We start from the raw sequence: 17,219 nt of genomic DNA on the forward strand, positions 1-17,219 counted from the left end.
GTCAATGCCACTCTCAGGTCTTTTATTATGATGCTACCGCCAGCTAGTTAGCATTGTTAGCGCATGTCTCTGTCCAAAAGTAACACAAAATCCATCTAATAGCATATCTAAAGATCACTAATTTAACAATATCCCATTCATTTTATTCATAGAAAAATGAAAACAGTATATATTTGAATATATCCTGCTCTCTTTGCACTGCTGGTCAGATGCCAACTGACATTTCGTTGCCTCAGTAGCCGTAGCTACTCTGTGCAATGACAATAAAGTTTAATCTGAATCTGGATAGTGGACGTCATTGCCTGTGCATACAGAGTGAACGGCCGTGCTCCGCCATCCGGAGTAAGGGGCCATTCTACCATGAGTGTCTCCATGTCATGGGCAACCCTGTGAGGTGTGCCCGTGGAGGATCTATTGCCACCCCTCACCCACGGGGTGTGGTTCTCCAGTAGGTACTTGGGATTCCTTGTGACTGTTGATATAAATCATCCAGTGTTAAGCACCAGGAAGGATGAAATAGAACGAAAGTTCCGGATGCAACTACGGTTTCTATGAATCCTGGATGACCGCCAGCGTTCTTTGTCACTCTGAATCTTGCAAGAAGATTCCGTAGGACTGCTCTCAGGATGATGCCGGAACTTATACCCGTCTGGGTTCATCCGAGGTCACAGGTGACTTTGTTACAAAGACTCGACCTGCGTGTGCACGAGACGGAATATATCCAGTGTTAATCACTGCATCTGGCGGGCATCCAGAATTCATAGAACCGTAGTTACATCCGTGACTTTCATGTTCAGGAGTCAGGACCAACCTGAATTCTCAGACATCATAAAGCTGCAGCATTCGGTTTCTTAAGATATTTGTGTTCCTGTGCTCATGAACATCTTTGAGTACAACATAAAGAGAGGACTTCTCTCATATAGGCTCATGTGCTACTAAATATGACAACATCTACTAATAGGGGACAACATAAATTATCTGTTGGAATCCATTACTGTATCTATCTTTACAGTCAAAAATATATTATATGATGAACTCATGACGTTAAAAGCAAGTCATTTCATTATAAACTATTGTCAAAAATGTATAGACAATAAAAGCAAAAGCACACAATCATTAGGATCTTCTTTTAATCATTGGGCAAAGTACACTGTTTGTATTTGTAATGCTCTTGGCATGCGTACATGATTGTAGCTTTACAGTTTGAAAACCAAAACACTCACACAGGAAAGCAGAATGCACCACAGTAGATTTGTGTTCAGTCTGAGTCTAGGGCTGGGCAATAATTCAATGATAATTCCTTGTCTTTCTATGCAATCAAATCATCATTAAAACATACATCGAGATATCATGATACATGATTATATTGCCTAAATTTCTAATAACAAGCACGTAGCAACTAAAATAATTTCGGAAGATTTGATGATTTTGCACTAAAGTTCTGAATTGAATGGGTAAATAGTCAGTACTCTTTGTCAGGTATTTTATTTGTTTATTATTATTATATCGCCCCAGCTCTACTCTGCACTTTACATTTGAAATGTGTTCACTTCATTGGTTATTGTAAAATTGGCAGTGTAAATTTAACACTTAAAGAGTACATTTTAACACTCAGCCAGTGAACATATGGTCCCTTATTTTTAGAGTGTTAAAGTAATACTGAACATATTGTTAACATTTCAGAGTTAACGCAACTCTGATAAGTTATTATTTTACTCTACACTACACTGAGAAGTGTTCATTTTGATTAACACTCGCCCAAGTGTCTTTCCAGAGCAATAGTAAACATTGTCATCACTGGGGTTTTTATTCTGGCTTTAGTTGTAATTACTCTGATAGAGTCAATTTATTTTAACACAGATTTTTTAACACTGGGGAATTAACTCAGAATACTTACAACAACACTGGGGTCAATTTACTCTTGCTATTGTTTTAATAACTCTGGAAGAGTCAATATGATTTAACACTGAATTTTTAACACTGGGGAATTTACTGTGCAGGTCAAGAACCACAGTGGGTTTAGATCAATATCAGAAACAGAAAACACAGGCTTTTGTTTAATTTTCTTGATTTAAGAAATTCTGCTTTAGTTTTTCCTCAGGAAACTTTATGAGGGAAACTCAAAATCATAACTCACTGTTGAGTCTCCTACGTAGAGTTTTTAAAAAATTATACAAATGTTCATCTCTTCTTGGTTCTGATATTGCTTATAAAGAGGGTTAAAATCATAAAAGTCATAATTAAAAATCACTGAACTAGTTAGGTAGGTCAAAATTAAATATGGGTAGTGTATAATTTCAGCAATTTGTCACACACACACACATATGGAGGACTCAAAATGACAAGTATAAATAAATAAATGCTTAAATAAATGTATAAATACAGGAATAAATAAATATAAGTTATAAATCAACAGGACATCATTAAATAAATATATTTCTACATTTCTCTATTTATGTGTCCACACGTATTTCTTCATTTATGTGCGACATTTACGTGTCCGTATATTCAAATGAGCTGGGGCGGTCCAAACCTCTGTCTAAAGCATGATTGGTCACAGGAGTGTAATGCACTGGTGTGTTGTGCTCTACTACTTCTGCCTGGCACATGATGCTGAAGTTGACTCGCTCAGCTAACCGTTAGCAGAAGTTAGCCTAGACAGCTTTTTTACTTCAGCCGTTTATCAATTCCATGTACACTGAGTACAGACTTGTGTTCCTTTGGAGTCTGGTCTTGGGAGTCCACTCTCGAGGACGCAGGACGGTCTTTCTGGTCTTGTGACGTCACCACATCAACTGTTCTTGCTCATGAATTTACTGTAAAGTACTTTACAGTGGAGTAGAATGTGTTGCGGTGTTCACTGTTGTTTGGCGTAGGCTACGAATAAACGGTAATAACTATAAGTCTACAATATGAATTTATGAATCTTAACCCTGTCAAATTGACGTAACATTATCTTTTAATAAATAATAAACTCTTTGTGCTCTTTAGGTCCCCCAAAACCTAATTATATCTCATGTTTAGCCGCTACGAAGACGTCAGAGCCAGCAGAGCATTTCAAAAAGTCCTGCCGAGATCAGGCTGCTCTCGGCGGCCACACAGCGCGCTGACCGCCCGGAGCTCAGAGGTCCCGCGAGCAGGACCTCAAATCTCAGACGCATATCCTTATTAGGCTGAATCTCGATAAAACCGACCACAGATTTGATGCTTAAACTACTAACTTCTCGGCTGAAAACATCCTTAAATTACATTCCGTGACTCAACAGCAGTAGTATTTAGAATGTACAGACAAGAATGCAAAATAAACACTGTTCGTCTACAGATCCAAGTGCTAGGGATCGATTGCTTCTGTCTTGCTCCCTGACTTGACCAATCCTGTTCAACAATGAGGTTCGGACCGCCCCAGCTCATTTGAATATACGGACACGTAAATGTCACACATAAATAAATACGTGTGGACATAGAGATATAAATAAATGAAGAAATACAGAAATACATTTATTTAATTTGGTCCTGTTGTTATAACTTATATTTATTAATTTCTGTATTTATACATTTATTTATACATTTATTCATGCATTTATTTATTTATACTTAAGTCATTTTAAGTTTTCACACACACATGTAGTGCAAGGAGGCCTAATTACACATTGTGAAACTGCCTCATTGGTTTTACGTGTCAATGCGGCATGACTAGAAGTGGTCATGTAGTGCAATGTTACAACACCTTTAAGGTGGAGGCAGAACTTGCAGCAAGGGTAGCCTGTGTTGTTGCTCTTTAGGGGTAAATTCACATTGACTCACCATGCAGAAAATGGCTGTATTTGTACCCACATGTTTTTGCATTTCTGAATCAACCTAAATTTAACGGCTACCATAGACGTGGTCCAGTGTGGATTTGCTATTTAAACTGCAATGCCTCTTAAAACAGAGGCAAACACATACAATGACCAAATAAAATGACACAGAAGAAAAATAGAAGCGTTTTGAAAACATTCAAACAGCAAATCTAATATTAGGAATGACTGCATCATTACGTTAAAACCTTTCTTACTGTAAATCACTGGATTTTAGACCCCTACAAAAAGAAAACGGTGGATTGAGGAAACCCACATTCTGACCTGAATACCGTGAAAGTGATGTGACCTCAAACCTGATACAAACATTAACAGTTAACTCAAAATTGGTGATAGTGCTGTATGAATGCCCGTTACTGTGTTATAAAGAAGACAGGATATGAAATTTGAATCTCATAAAATGCTGCTGAGAAATCTTGTCTATGATTGACGAAAGGCTTTACCTACTCAAACAGTTACTCATTAATTTATGCTCAAGACACATCATAATAAGAGTTATGATCCTGTGTGATATATTTAATTAACCAAATTTGAAGCAAAGATCTATTATAATGTGTAATTATTTAGTTTGAAATCATTTCTTTGGATATCATCCTTTGAGAAAATGAGTGGCACTACTGCTGCGTGTTCACAACATTGACGAAAGACTAATTTAGAAGTGAGAGATTACGCGGGAGATGAACTTGATGAACATTTGTGGAACAAACCATCTGACATCTGAAAATGCAGCACAGACAAAAGACAGCATGAAGGCTCATCCTCACTTTAGTAACATTAAAATGCACTTCTCACCCCTCACTCTAACTCTCTTGAATCTGGGCTCTGTTTTAGAGGTGTTACATCAAAATAAAGGTCAAATAGAGCGAGTGTTCGCCTGTGGAACATGAGCATGTTTCAGCTTGGGTCCTCCATGGCAGTAGGGAGCAGCAGCAGTCTGGAAGCCTCAGTTCACCCAGATGGGCCTTAGAGGCTAACCTACATGGGAGTTGTGGACAAAGCCAGCACCCATTTTACACTTTACTGCTCCAAAGGGATGTTGGGAACAAAATGTAGGAGACTGACCACAGCAGATAGTACACACATGCAGGGGGGAAGGATGAGCAGAACACCATGACAACTCCTGAAAACAAAAACAAAAATAGAAGTTAAGAGTAAAAACACTGACAAAATGACAAACTCCACAACAGCAGATATTGGCATTAAAAAAGCTCTGATTACCAAAACTACATTGCTAGATGGCTCTACCACACCCAGATGCTCAATGATTTACCTGATATCTGATTTGCTGCAGCATTTCTAATATGAATTATACTCAGGCATATACAGCTATTACTCTTAGCTCTTGTCCAAGAGAGATGTGAATCCTACTGGATTAATTGTTTAATGGCTTTACCTCCAGCAAAGACTGCTTTCTTCCAGGTCTGGGACTCCAGTACTCTGTCATGGGGGTAGAAGTTCTGGCTGATCATAAAGGGGATCATGGCCACTGCAATGATACGCAGCAAGGCCATATTTCCCCCCGACAGCAGAGAGGCACTGGCCAGGATGGCTGAGGAGTAGATGCAGGGCAGTCCACGATACACGAATGGGATCCCTACGGACCCAACAAGAACACATCCTTAGTCGGTCCTTTAAATAATCAAACAGCATAAAGTAACTATACATTTTGGAACTTACCACTTGAAAAGAAACACAGGCGGACAAACACAGACATGACGTAACACAAACATAGGATGTTGTCCAGCAGGTCAGGTGTCCTTAGGAGCAATGAGGTGGCAATCCCAAAGGTTGTGAAGTCAGCAAAATCATCGAGCTTCGCACCTGGACATGAAAAAAGAAAATTAAGAAAGAGACTGTGGCGCTGTGAACTTCACAAGGAGATATGAAGTGTTGGACTGAATTGTAATCTGAATAATTGGCTTCAGAAAAGCTACTAGTAACTGCCAACTGTTCTATTATTACACTTCTTTAAAGCCGACAGTAATTTAGTCATGAGTTTACATTCTATCAAAGTGTTGATATGTTATCTCTCCGGTTTGGTCACTGGCAATGTTAGCGACAGAGGGTTGTGTATGTGTGAAAATCTCCAAGTGGAAATATCAGAGTCTGACCAAAGGGCAGCCATTCTGTAAACAACATTCTCCACTGCCTCATCTCTTTATCCACCAGGAGCACACAGCATGTGTATGAGGATGAGGGGATTCAGGCCCCGGTTCAAATGACAGAGGTGGAATTCCACAGTTCAGGGTCAACAATTTTAGCAATTTCAGATATGCAGAAGCCAAAGCAACGGGGCTAAAATAGACAATGTGAGCGTGATCCTGTGGAATTAGGCTGCTCAATCAGAAACGTATTGTTCATTTGACAAAATACGTGGGAGGACACAACAACATACACCTGCAAAGTCATGCAGAAAAACCCTGTCGGGACACAAAGCCCCCTGAAATGTGCAGCCAACGATGTACTGTGATGTAACTGGGAGCTATTTGTTGCTTCAGAGAAAATGTGACCTTTCACACTGGAAGCTTTTAAAACCGCTATTTGTGCCTCTCCGTTTAATATTTACATTGCTGTGATCTTTTGAAAACAAGCCACATCTTATGTTCTTTGTATTTTCATTGGATGACAACTGGAATAGCATGCCATTCACACTCAATAGAAACCTGGACATTGTATAATTTGTGGAGTCCTTAAAATATGTGAAAAGCAAAAAAAATGCGCTTTGACAAATCTCAAATTTCATTTGATTAAATATGTATGATTCTTCTATTGGATACTTTGTAAGTCTATCCAGAGTATTCAGTCTTTTCTTCTGCTGGTTCTTGTTGTTGAGCGGCCTGATTGCAAAGTCCAGACAAAGGACTGTAAAGCGAGGCCTGCCAACATCTGAGTCAAGGTTAATGTTTGGTAACAGCTCCTGACAACAACGCTGCACTAACCCAGTGCAGAGCAGGCACCGAGTCGCCTGGCAACGGCTCCATCTGCCAAATCCAGAAGGTAGCCAATCAGAACCAGCCAACAGGCAGCATGATGGTGCCTGAAGAAAAACAAATGGACTTTTAATACAAATGAAGGATTTTTCTTGGGGTGTCAAGGTCCCATTTTAATAATTGCTGTGGCAATGAGGGGCTAAAATAGAAACAAAAGAGAAAGAAAGAAAATATATATAGATATATAATATTATACTATATATATATATATCGTGAAATAGTATTGTGTTTTTTATTTAGCTTTTTTTTTTTTTTTTTAAGCCAGAGTTCGGTCATACTGCATTTGAGCCCGACACATTTTTTGTCAAATCCAATAATGTAAACTCACCCATTTAGACTGCTCAGAATGGAGGCCATGCCCATGACCATGTTAGCAACAGACAGAGCATTGGCTGCATTTTTACGTGCAAACTCCTTGATCTGGAGTCCCGTGATGTCATCGCTCAGAAAAAGCTTGTTGGTACACTGGAAGAGACCTTAGACCACACAACAACAGCAGTTAGTAATTGTCTGTGTTATTTCAATAACCCCTGCCCTGCTAAGGCTAACAGCTAAATCTTTGATTGGGTGACCATACCAGCTGACCTTTTGATGAAGGTGTTTAAATTGGGGATAGTTAAATAAATATATCCCAGTTTGAGTCAAACTTCAGTTGAAGTGAAAGGAAACATGTGTAAAGATTCTGAAAGTATCCTTAAAGCTTTACCAGTTCTAGATGCATTTATATATAATGTATTCATTTATACAATATTTTCTACACTATCTAGTGTGAATACATATGGCAAGATATTGTAGCATGTGTGTGTTAACGTTTAAAGAAAACAAAATATTTCTTCAAAAGTAATTTCCCTGTCTGATGTAAAAGAAGCATCACTTACCAAGACGTATGTTTATTGGACGAAGACCGACCGTACGATACATTCATCCACTTTCAGATCACTAAAATGCATTTGTTACTGTACATTCGTTCATTCGCAGCCTTCAGCATGCAACAATACAGTGTCTCATTATCTACACATTACATTATCAGTTATATCTATGCAATAAACATTATTAAAACATTTGAACTAAAAGCAGCATGCAGTAAACGTTAACACTTCATATCAAAAGATAATATTTGCAAAGTAAAAACATAAAAAAGGATACATGTCTGAACAGGATGCATGTGGAATTTTAGTGCTCAATAGTGATCACATTAGGGGTCAAATACACAGAAATACTGGTGTGGGAAACAAGTCATGAACATTTAGGGGACTACCACATACACCATTGGCTAGCCTGAGATTGAGTTGGACCTACTCCATAGACACGTCCCAGACGTGAGATCTATTAGCTTGATCACAAGTGGTGACCTGAGATAAGAACTTAGCAGCAGCACTCACATAGCTCAGTATTTAAATCTATTATTACCACTGTAGCTAATGCTTTAATGGGGATTGTGGTATAAAGATAGATCTACAACCTCTCCTTGTTTTTCATAGCACACAGTATATTCTAAAATACCAAACTGCATGGGGTTATAAACTAAATGTGAACAGTTTAATGAACTGTGTTTAAGGTGCAGTTAGGAGAAATTAATGATTGTGGACACTGGCTCGCCCCGTCCAAAAGTGTCTTCCTCCCCCCCACAAAGCATTGATGTTTTTAAATGAAGTACAACAAAGAAACTAGTGTTTCCCGTCTGCCTCCTCTCTTGTGAGTTCATGGCTTTCTCTCAAGTCATCGTATACTGTCCAAGACAGAATGCACAGATTAATGACCTGCAACAATTTAAGATTCCTAAACGTTGCAGTAGCAACCCTTCAAGTGTTTTTCACCCTGAACTTCCTGTGATTCCAAAGCCAGGCGTGTTCAAGACACTCTTCATCTGAAAGAAAACAGCGTGTGAGACACAGCAAAAGCCAACAATAACTTACACTTTTACTTGACAGCATGCTTTCTACTTTCTATTTTGAAACAATTCACAACCTGGAATTTGGATTGTTATGTGAAAACTGTTCATGGGTAAACAAACACATCAGTTAATGCAGTTTGCTAATGGAATAGTCAGGTTCATTAACTTTGGTCACAGTAAATATAATTAGGGAGGCACACATGACATGCAGTTCCATGTGCAAAGCCAGTGAGGTTGCAGCTCTCTCTGCCAAGCGTTGCTCTAACCACTTAAGACATTGTCTTGGTCACAAATAAAAAGGGGATAAAGGCCGAGACAGTCAAGTTCAAGCAAGTCTCTGATTCTGGATTGCTGCCTAATGACTGCAAAGCATGATGGGAATGCCCTGGTTATGCAATTATTAGCTATGTTACAGTAACTGGTAAAAACTTCAAAGACAAAATGAAAACAATTCAAAACAGGGATAATCTGGCTTGAACTAATAGAACAATATAGACTATTTACATTTTCACAGAGTTAACTCTGTTTTCTGATAATGACAGTCAAGGAGAAAAGACAATAACATTGTAATTAAGTGTAAATACTATACACCAGTCATTCAACATGTATTCCTGTACATTCTATTGGATGAGGCTTATGATTCTGTAATGTGATTCCACAGTATATATTTTAACAAGTGAATATTAACAATAAAACATTCTATCACTATAAACTATACTCAAACTGTGTGGATTAAGTAATGCACATGAATGTATTTGGACTGTAATTACTTATGATTGCACATCATAACTTCCTCACATATACTTCATGCTAGATGTATTCTATGTTGGTGTTTTATTTGTTTTTACAAAAATGATATTCTGTCGAAGCATCTTTAAAGTTCCTTTAGCACATGTGTGGTTGTTGTCCTGCTTAATTAGATCTAGCAGACCTACATGTAGGCTTGACCTCCGTCACCCCTGTAAATAATAATCCAACTATGAGGGGAAATGTAGAAAACAGTACCTACCAGAGGGAGACAGCAGGATCATGATTGTGTCTGGCTCACAGCTATAAAATAAATAATGAAAAAGGTGATTATTTATATTAGCATTATGACATTAAAGTATACATTGTTTAAGCATGAAAGATACATTTACAGTATATGAACATACAACATGAAAACAAGGTACACAATCATGCCACAATAAGTCCCCAATAGGATTTTGGGTTATCATTGCCTATGCACTAGGCTATACTGTTACCAGTTGTACATCTTTATTATTTTCTCAATTGCATCCCATGAAGTTTATTAGCTGGACATAGGGCTAAATCATTCTTAAATAGTATAATAAAAAGTATAATTGTGCAATCTCAAATTAATAATTGGATGGATACCAGAACATTCACCCATGGGTCTTCTTTTAGCTTCAGAAATTGAATCTGCTTCAAAAACTTTACACGTTACTCAATGGCAGCCCTCAGCTCAAAACATCACCTGCTAGAATATACAAATCAAATGGTGCAAAGTAACAGGTAAATAACTCACTTCTCCTGTAAAATTCTTTTGTCATCACACACCCTTTTGTTCGCTCTTGAAACTCCTCAGAACAATACGGCGCGCGGGGATTTTTGGTGATTTGTTCCCACCACATTACATTGCAAGAGGTAATAACATTGGACAGGTGCGTTGGCAGATCATTCCAAGTGTGTGCTGCATTGATGGTTGTTGTAAAGTGAAACTGCTTTGGTCCATTTGCACTGCGGTCAAGCCAGCCGCCACTTCGGAAAACACAGCGTGTGAAAACTGTCTTCAAAATAAGAGCGAACTTCCAGTGAACGTGATATGACGAAAATCACGAATTGTATGAATGATGAATACAATACATAAAAGAAGGTAATTATTCCAATATTGGATGTTCTGATTTAAAATTTCAAAATAATATATAGAAAATCACATTCATGTGCATTTGTGTGTCTAATTTCAGAATAGATTTAGAACACAATGGTGCGTAGTTACAAAATACTTTCACTTCTGATTCATGATAGAGTACCTCAAGGTGTCACCCAGAGATAATCAAGACATTCTGACGTTTGATTTCTAAATGAAAGCACTTCATAAAGAAAATAATATTAATATATTTCCAATATTTGATATTTCTTTAAAGCAGATCCTTACATTTCATGAAAGAAATTACACTGCAGTCTTGTTATTAGTGACCTCTGCTAGCCCCATGATTATTTTCATGAGATATTACCGTGTGAATTGTGAGTAAATTCAATTTAAAGTTAGCGAAAAATAAATATTATTAATATTATGCCAATATTTGAATTTTATTTAAAGCAAATCCTTAACTTTCTTGAAAGAAATTACAATGCAGCCTTGTTATTGGTGACCTCTGCTAGCCCCAGGATTATTTTCATGAGATATCACTGTGCGGATTGGGAGAAAATTCAATTTAAATTTAATGAAAAATAAATAATGTTTATATATTTCCAACCTTTGAAAAGTATGAAACCGAATCGCATGAAATTTGGTGGGATCATTGGTTATTATCCGGGGACCATTTGATTAGATTTTGGGATCGATCGGGTCAAAGGTCAAGAAAAGGTCAAAATCTTTTTTTACCATAGCGCGGTCAAATGTTCATACATAATTCTTTTGTGATGTTTACCACAATATCCGGTATCAAGTTACATCAATTTACAGTTCCCCACTCTCATGCCAAGTACCAAAAAAGTGGCTGCGGCGAAGGTATGCGCTCTACCGAGTGCCTGTTCTAGTTAGTTATGTATAACTTTACATTAGAAAGGAAATAACCCAGTTACACACTAGTCTGTAACATTTAGCTCCATACCTTCCTTTTATTAGTTGTTTTCATCCTGTCTGCCTGTTTCACTCACTATCATGTCATTCCAGATCCTGCTTCCCATCTCATCAGCCCAACTCCCTTCACCTGTTCTCTCACCTGCCTCTGATCACTCCCTCATCAATCCCTCATTCCCTTCACCTGGTCCTCATGCCCGTCTCACCTGTTGCCCATTCCCTCATTAGTCCCTGTCTACTTAGGTCCCCTCAATGGGCTCCCTTCTTAGTTTAGTTTAGTTTAATTTCTTTTCTTTTTGAGGGGATAAAGGGCTTGCTATTTCTAGTGCACAAAGAAAGGCAGTAGGTGGCGGTAATGCACCAGTTTGGATGCCAGCCGCCTAAAAACAAAAAGAAGAAGGTCCCCTCACTTGCCCTCTGCCAAATTGTCTTGTGGTCTCCAGCCCAAGCCCTCCAGCGTTCAAGATTAAGTTGATCTATTTCTGCTAGTTTTGTTCCTAAAACAGCTGGTAGGAGCAGAAAGAACATCCCATTGATTTTTTTCTAGATATATTTATTCCGGATATGTATTGATAGTCGTATAAAGTCTCTTATTTTCTTTGTATGTGTTGAATTCAACAAATTAGGCTGCATTACCTGTATTTAAGTACTGCACGTAAGTGACAAAAAGTCAAATAAATTAGATAGAAGACAAACAAAGTGATTGAGACATTAAGTAAAAAAACAGCATATGCAACAATATTCCAACACAGAAACAATTCAGTTATAATTAACAAAATGTACTCATGAAGTAAGTAGTCATATGGCAAGAACTTTACCAGCATTCACAAAAAATAATAACAGTTAGCAACAAAAAGTCTAAGGAAGAGTTTTTTTCTAATTCTTGGGAGTTTTTCCTTAGTGCATGCAGTGTATTTAAGTGAATAATTAAGTGCGTGGAAGGAAATTGTCCTGGGGATGTAAGTCACCCCAACTGCCGAAGGGAAGAAACTGTTTGTGTGGCGTAAGGTCTTGGTCCTGATGGACCTCAGCAGCTTGCCAGAGGGGAGGGACTTGAACAGTGTGTGACACGGGTGAGAGGAGTCAGCTACAATCTTCCTTGCTCGCTTTAGGGTCCTGGAAGCAGACAAGTCCTGGAGGGATGGCAGATTGCGGCCAATCACTCTCTCAGCAGAGCGGATGATCTGCTGCAGTCTGGCCCTGTCCTTAGCAGTGGCTGCAGTGTACCAGACGGTGATTGAGGAGCAGAGGATGGACTCAATGATGGCAGTGTAGAAGTGCACCATCATGGTCTTTGGCAGGTTGAATTCAGCTACCTCAGGAAGAACGTCCTCTGCTGTGCCTTTTTAGTGATGGAGCTGATGTTCAGCTCCCACTTGAGGTCCTGTTATTTAGCTGACTTGAACTTGAATTTCCTGAAAGTCTCTCAAGTAATATCTCATGAAAATAATCTTGGGCGTAGCACAGGTCACCAATAACAAGACTTCAGTGTCATTTCAGTCAAGACTTGTAAGTATCTGCTTTTAATAAAATTCTAATATTGCCATAATATTCATCATATTTATTTTCGCTAACTTTAAACTGAATTTTCTCACAATCCGCACTAATATCTCATGAAAATAATCCTGAGCCTAGCAGAGGTCACCATTAACAAGACTGCAGTGTAATTTCTCTCAAGAAATGTAAGGATTTGCTTTAAATTAAATTCAAATATTGGCATAATATGAATATTTATTTTTTGCTAACTTTAAATTGGATTATTCAAAATCCGTATGGTAATATCTCATGAAAATAATCATGGGGCTAGCAGAGGTCACTAATAACAAGACTGCAGTGTAATTTCTTTCAAGAAATGTAAGGATCTGCTTTAAAGAAATATCAAATATTGGAAGTATATTACTATTATTTTCTTTATCAAGTGCTTTCATTTAGAAATAAAACGTCAGAATGTCTTGAGGTACTCTACCATGAATCAGAAGTGAACATATTGTATAACTACGCACCAGTTTGTTCTAAATCTATTCTGAAATTACACACATTTGCGCATGAATGTGATTTTCTTTATCTTTTATTTTGAAATTCTAAATCAGAATATCCCAATATTGGAATAATTACTTTCTTTCATTAAATGTATTCATCATTCATACCATTCATGATTTTTCATCTTTTCATTTAGTTTAATCTATCACTATCTGTATTTAAAGGCGTGTTTCGTCATATCACGTTCACCGGAAGTTCGCTCTTATTTTGAAAACAGTTTTCACACACTCGCACCGTAATGCCTGGTATATACGTGTACTGAAAAATATCGGGCGGGCTGGCTTATCTGTGTTTTCCGTAGTGGCGGCTGGCTTGACAGCAGTCCATTTGCCGACATTTTTTTTTTTGTGGAAAAAATTTAGAAAATGTCTCCCATTATATTATTGCTTCTTGTATATCCTTCTAGCCCGAATCGATGTGGTTTCAGGGATTTTTCCCAGTCGATTATCACTCAAAGTTGGTTGATGGTGAAGATATTTAGAACCGATAAACGCCCCACCATTCATAAGGTGGAGAGCGAGCCCGCAACTGCGTCACAATGAAACGGTCCACTCGTGCGATGCAGGCCTATATTTTATTCTACACATATCTATGTTCACTATTGATGATTGACATACAGGTAACACATACACATGCATATTGTTTCATCTTACCCGAATGGACCTCCAAAAATGACGAAGTATAGATCAATCCAATGACGGAGACTACGTGCGCACGAGCTTGTTGGTTCTTTCCTCTTTATCACGCTGTTGATCTCTGTTTCTCTTCACTGACTTCTCGTATGTTGAGTTCCTACGCTGACTACTGTATGCCTAACAACAGGACGTCTACCTTTCAAATGATCACATGGGTTCTCAGCGTGTCCTTTTAAAGACCAAGGATAAATCCGCTGGAATATTCCACCGGAAATGACGCTCCTATTGTGTCTCGTTTCTTTTAATACGTGAAGCTTGCGGTCGGATAACAAATCGTACAGCTGAAATTAGTTTCTAAACACATTTGATGGGAGAAATATAGACCATCCACGTTTATAAAGCGTTGTCGTTTAATCTAAAAATATATATATATATTATTAACCATATGAGAGTGAGACTGAAAGTACATTTTTTATTAAGAATACGTCTTTCATTTTTGATGTAATAAAAAACTACAATACATAGTCAAAGGAATAAAGTAGCCTAAACTAATATGTATCTCATATATTTAGCCTCCAATATTCTCAATATTGCATTTGTATTATTACTTTTTTTAAATTACTGATCACGATCTGTATATTCACACTCATGGTTTGGATTTTGCAAGTTTTCAGAACTTTTTTGCGATTCTCGAATATTCTGAGTTGAAACGTACATTTAAGTTTCATTTTTGGGGTAACGTTATCACGTAGCCTCTTGACAGGTGTCAAGACGAGAGGCTGAGATGCACAGGCGGATGTATCCGGTCATATTTCGAAATAAAATATTTTCCCGGCTTTGATTTTTCTCTCGATTCTTTTCTTTTTTTCATTCTTTCTGTGCGGCCCGTTACCACAGTGAACTACAAGTCACAGTTCTTGGGATCATGCAGTGGAATAGCAACCCTTCAAATAAGAGTTAACTCATTAATTGTTAAATGACTATTTCCTAACAGACTATCCCCTTTACTATGGGGTCCCCGCAGACCTATACCTTTAGTCATATCTAAAAGGTGCTTTATTGTATCATTCCTATTTGTAATGACTCAGTGCGTTTACATGATGGTATAATTCGAATCTTGCTTTAGTTGGACAATGCTATCTTTTGGGGGATCTGCTATTATCCCAATATACATGGCAGTGAGTAATTCGAATCATTGGCCGAAAGCATGTCATATCCGATACGATAGGTGGCGCTGTTTTCATTACAACTCGTGGTGATACAGCCATTTCCGCTTGACCTCTTCACAACAACCAACAACATCAACATTTCGAGAAAGATGGCGAACAGAGAGCAAGGCGAAGCTACATCCCTCTACTATTCTTGCATGATGTTAATAGGAGTACAGCGAATGCAAATGGCGCTATTGGCGTTGTTTGTTTGTTTTCTGCCGGCCAGGCTCCCGGCAGTGACAATTTATCGTCTCTTTCGACTTCCGGGTCACAACATGGGAGAGAGGGCGGCGGGATCTCAAGCATGCGCAAAGACGCAAAGTCCAGTTCCTAATCCAATTCACCGCTACATGCCGCGATAGTCGAATTATCAACCGGATCGGATCGAGTTATCCAGGGGTGTTAATCGGATCGTAGTCGGACCGCACATAGTCGAACAAAGGTGTTTACATGAAACGGATAATTCGATTTCGGTCCGACTAAGCCAGTTATTCGAATGCATGTAAACACGGTCATTATTGTCTCATGTGCTCCGTGCATTTACATTGTACACAATATGCAATTAAACTGTAACGGTCCTAAAATAACAAAATCCTGTTTTATTTTTCTTCAGATGATATTTACATAACTTCATGTTTTGAGAATAAATAAATTTCCATTTTGCTATGATGGTTGTTTATATAGTTCATTATTCGGGTCCCCAGGGACCACAGCTGGTGGTCTTTGTATATTATGTGGGTCTAATGTTCTCATTAAGAAAACAAAAACAAAATTGCATTTGTTATTGCCTTGGTATAAAAATAACATTAATGTTTTCTTTAAAACAGACTTCACAGTTATTTTATATAGCTCTCTATAATAAATGCTTGAAATGGCGCTTAAATGTAAAATACAAAAGTTGTTATTATTCTAGTAATATCCTCCTGAGACCCGTAAATTCATTTTTGTACACATTATCGTTTTGTTAATTCCTCCCGCGATGTTCCTTTAAAAGGACATCACTCGTGGGGCCTTGCCAATTTGCCTTTGCCGGTCTTTTCAAAATGGCAGCCATCACAACAAGCACATTGTATGGAAAAAAGATAGGTACGCATTATATTCATGTTTGAAATGTTCTTATAAGATGATATTTGGATTGTTTTTAGTAAGTAAACATCTAAAGAGTACATTTAGTGCGTTTTCAGATCCTTATTTATAGTCATAGGAAAAACAACACATGTATTAATGTATACGTTAGTGCTTGTCAGTTTTTAGGAAGTAAACATCTAAAGAGTAAATTTAGTGCGTTTTCAGATCCTTATTTATAGTCATAGGAAAAACAACACATGTATTAATGTATAAGTTAGTGCTCGTCAGGACTTTATACACATTCTTTAAGTAGAGAGCTGAGGCAGAGAGTATTCTCAACAGACGAGGAGCCAGCTTAGAGACCTTCAGGGTTCTGGGATCCACAATCTCCCCGGACCTGAATTGGATCTCCAACATTGCCACCGTCCATGAAAAAAACAAAGCAGACATTGTACTTCCTGCACCAGCTCAGGAAGTACAACCTGCCTCAGAAGCTTCTGATCCTGTTCTAGTCTGCTTTCATCTAGTCTGTTCTCCCATTACTGTGTGACAGAGACAGACGCCAACTGACAGCAGGTCTGCAGCTGGATCTCTGTCCCATGGGATATATATTTTGTGATTCAGTTTGTAATTGTGTTTGCAGTACTTTTTATATAAATAATGGAAGTGTAACTGGAAGTGCAACTCTGTTCGGCTCAATTTTTGTTGACGGACCTCA

The 17,219-nt window shown here is 38.0% G+C and overlaps 1 protein-coding gene across 1 annotated transcript; it reads right to left on the reverse strand.

Moving 5' to 3' along the window:
• Positions 1-1,112: 1,112 nt before the first annotated feature.
• LOC130199163 (transmembrane protein 269-like) lies at positions 1,113-14,472 on the reverse strand. Its single transcript, XM_056422432.1, has 7 exons — positions 14,241-14,472; positions 9,751-9,791; positions 7,176-7,323; positions 6,797-6,894; positions 5,535-5,678; positions 5,251-5,451; positions 1,113-4,977 (listed from the first exon to the last, which is right to left on the reverse strand). Exons 2-7 carry the CDS (start codon positions 9,770-9,772, stop codon positions 4,868-4,870), a joined length of 723 nt encoding a protein of 240 aa, XP_056278407.1. The 5' UTR covers positions 9,773-9,791; positions 14,241-14,472; the 3' UTR covers positions 1,113-4,867.
• Between the last annotated feature and the right edge of the window lie 2,747 nt (positions 14,473-17,219).

The sequence above is a fragment of the Pseudoliparis swirei genome, chromosome 9 (genome assembly GCF_029220125.1).
Source record: "Pseudoliparis swirei isolate HS2019 ecotype Mariana Trench chromosome 9, NWPU_hadal_v1, whole genome shotgun sequence".
Classification (NCBI taxonomy): Eukaryota; Metazoa; Chordata; class Actinopteri; order Perciformes; family Liparidae; genus Pseudoliparis; species Pseudoliparis swirei.

Coding starts and splice junctions, on each gene's coding strand:
- LOC130199163 (XM_056422432.1), bottom strand. CDS start 9,772: ATGATCCTGCTGTCTCCCTCTG. Junction 7,324..9,750: donor GATCCTGCTGTCTCCCTCTG/GTAGGTACTGTT, acceptor GTGTGGTCTAAG/GTCTCTTCCAGTGTACCAAC. Junction 4,978..5,250: donor GAAAGCAGTCTTTGCTGGAG/GTAAAGCCATTA, acceptor TTTTGTTTTCAG/GAGTTGTCATGGTGTTCTGC.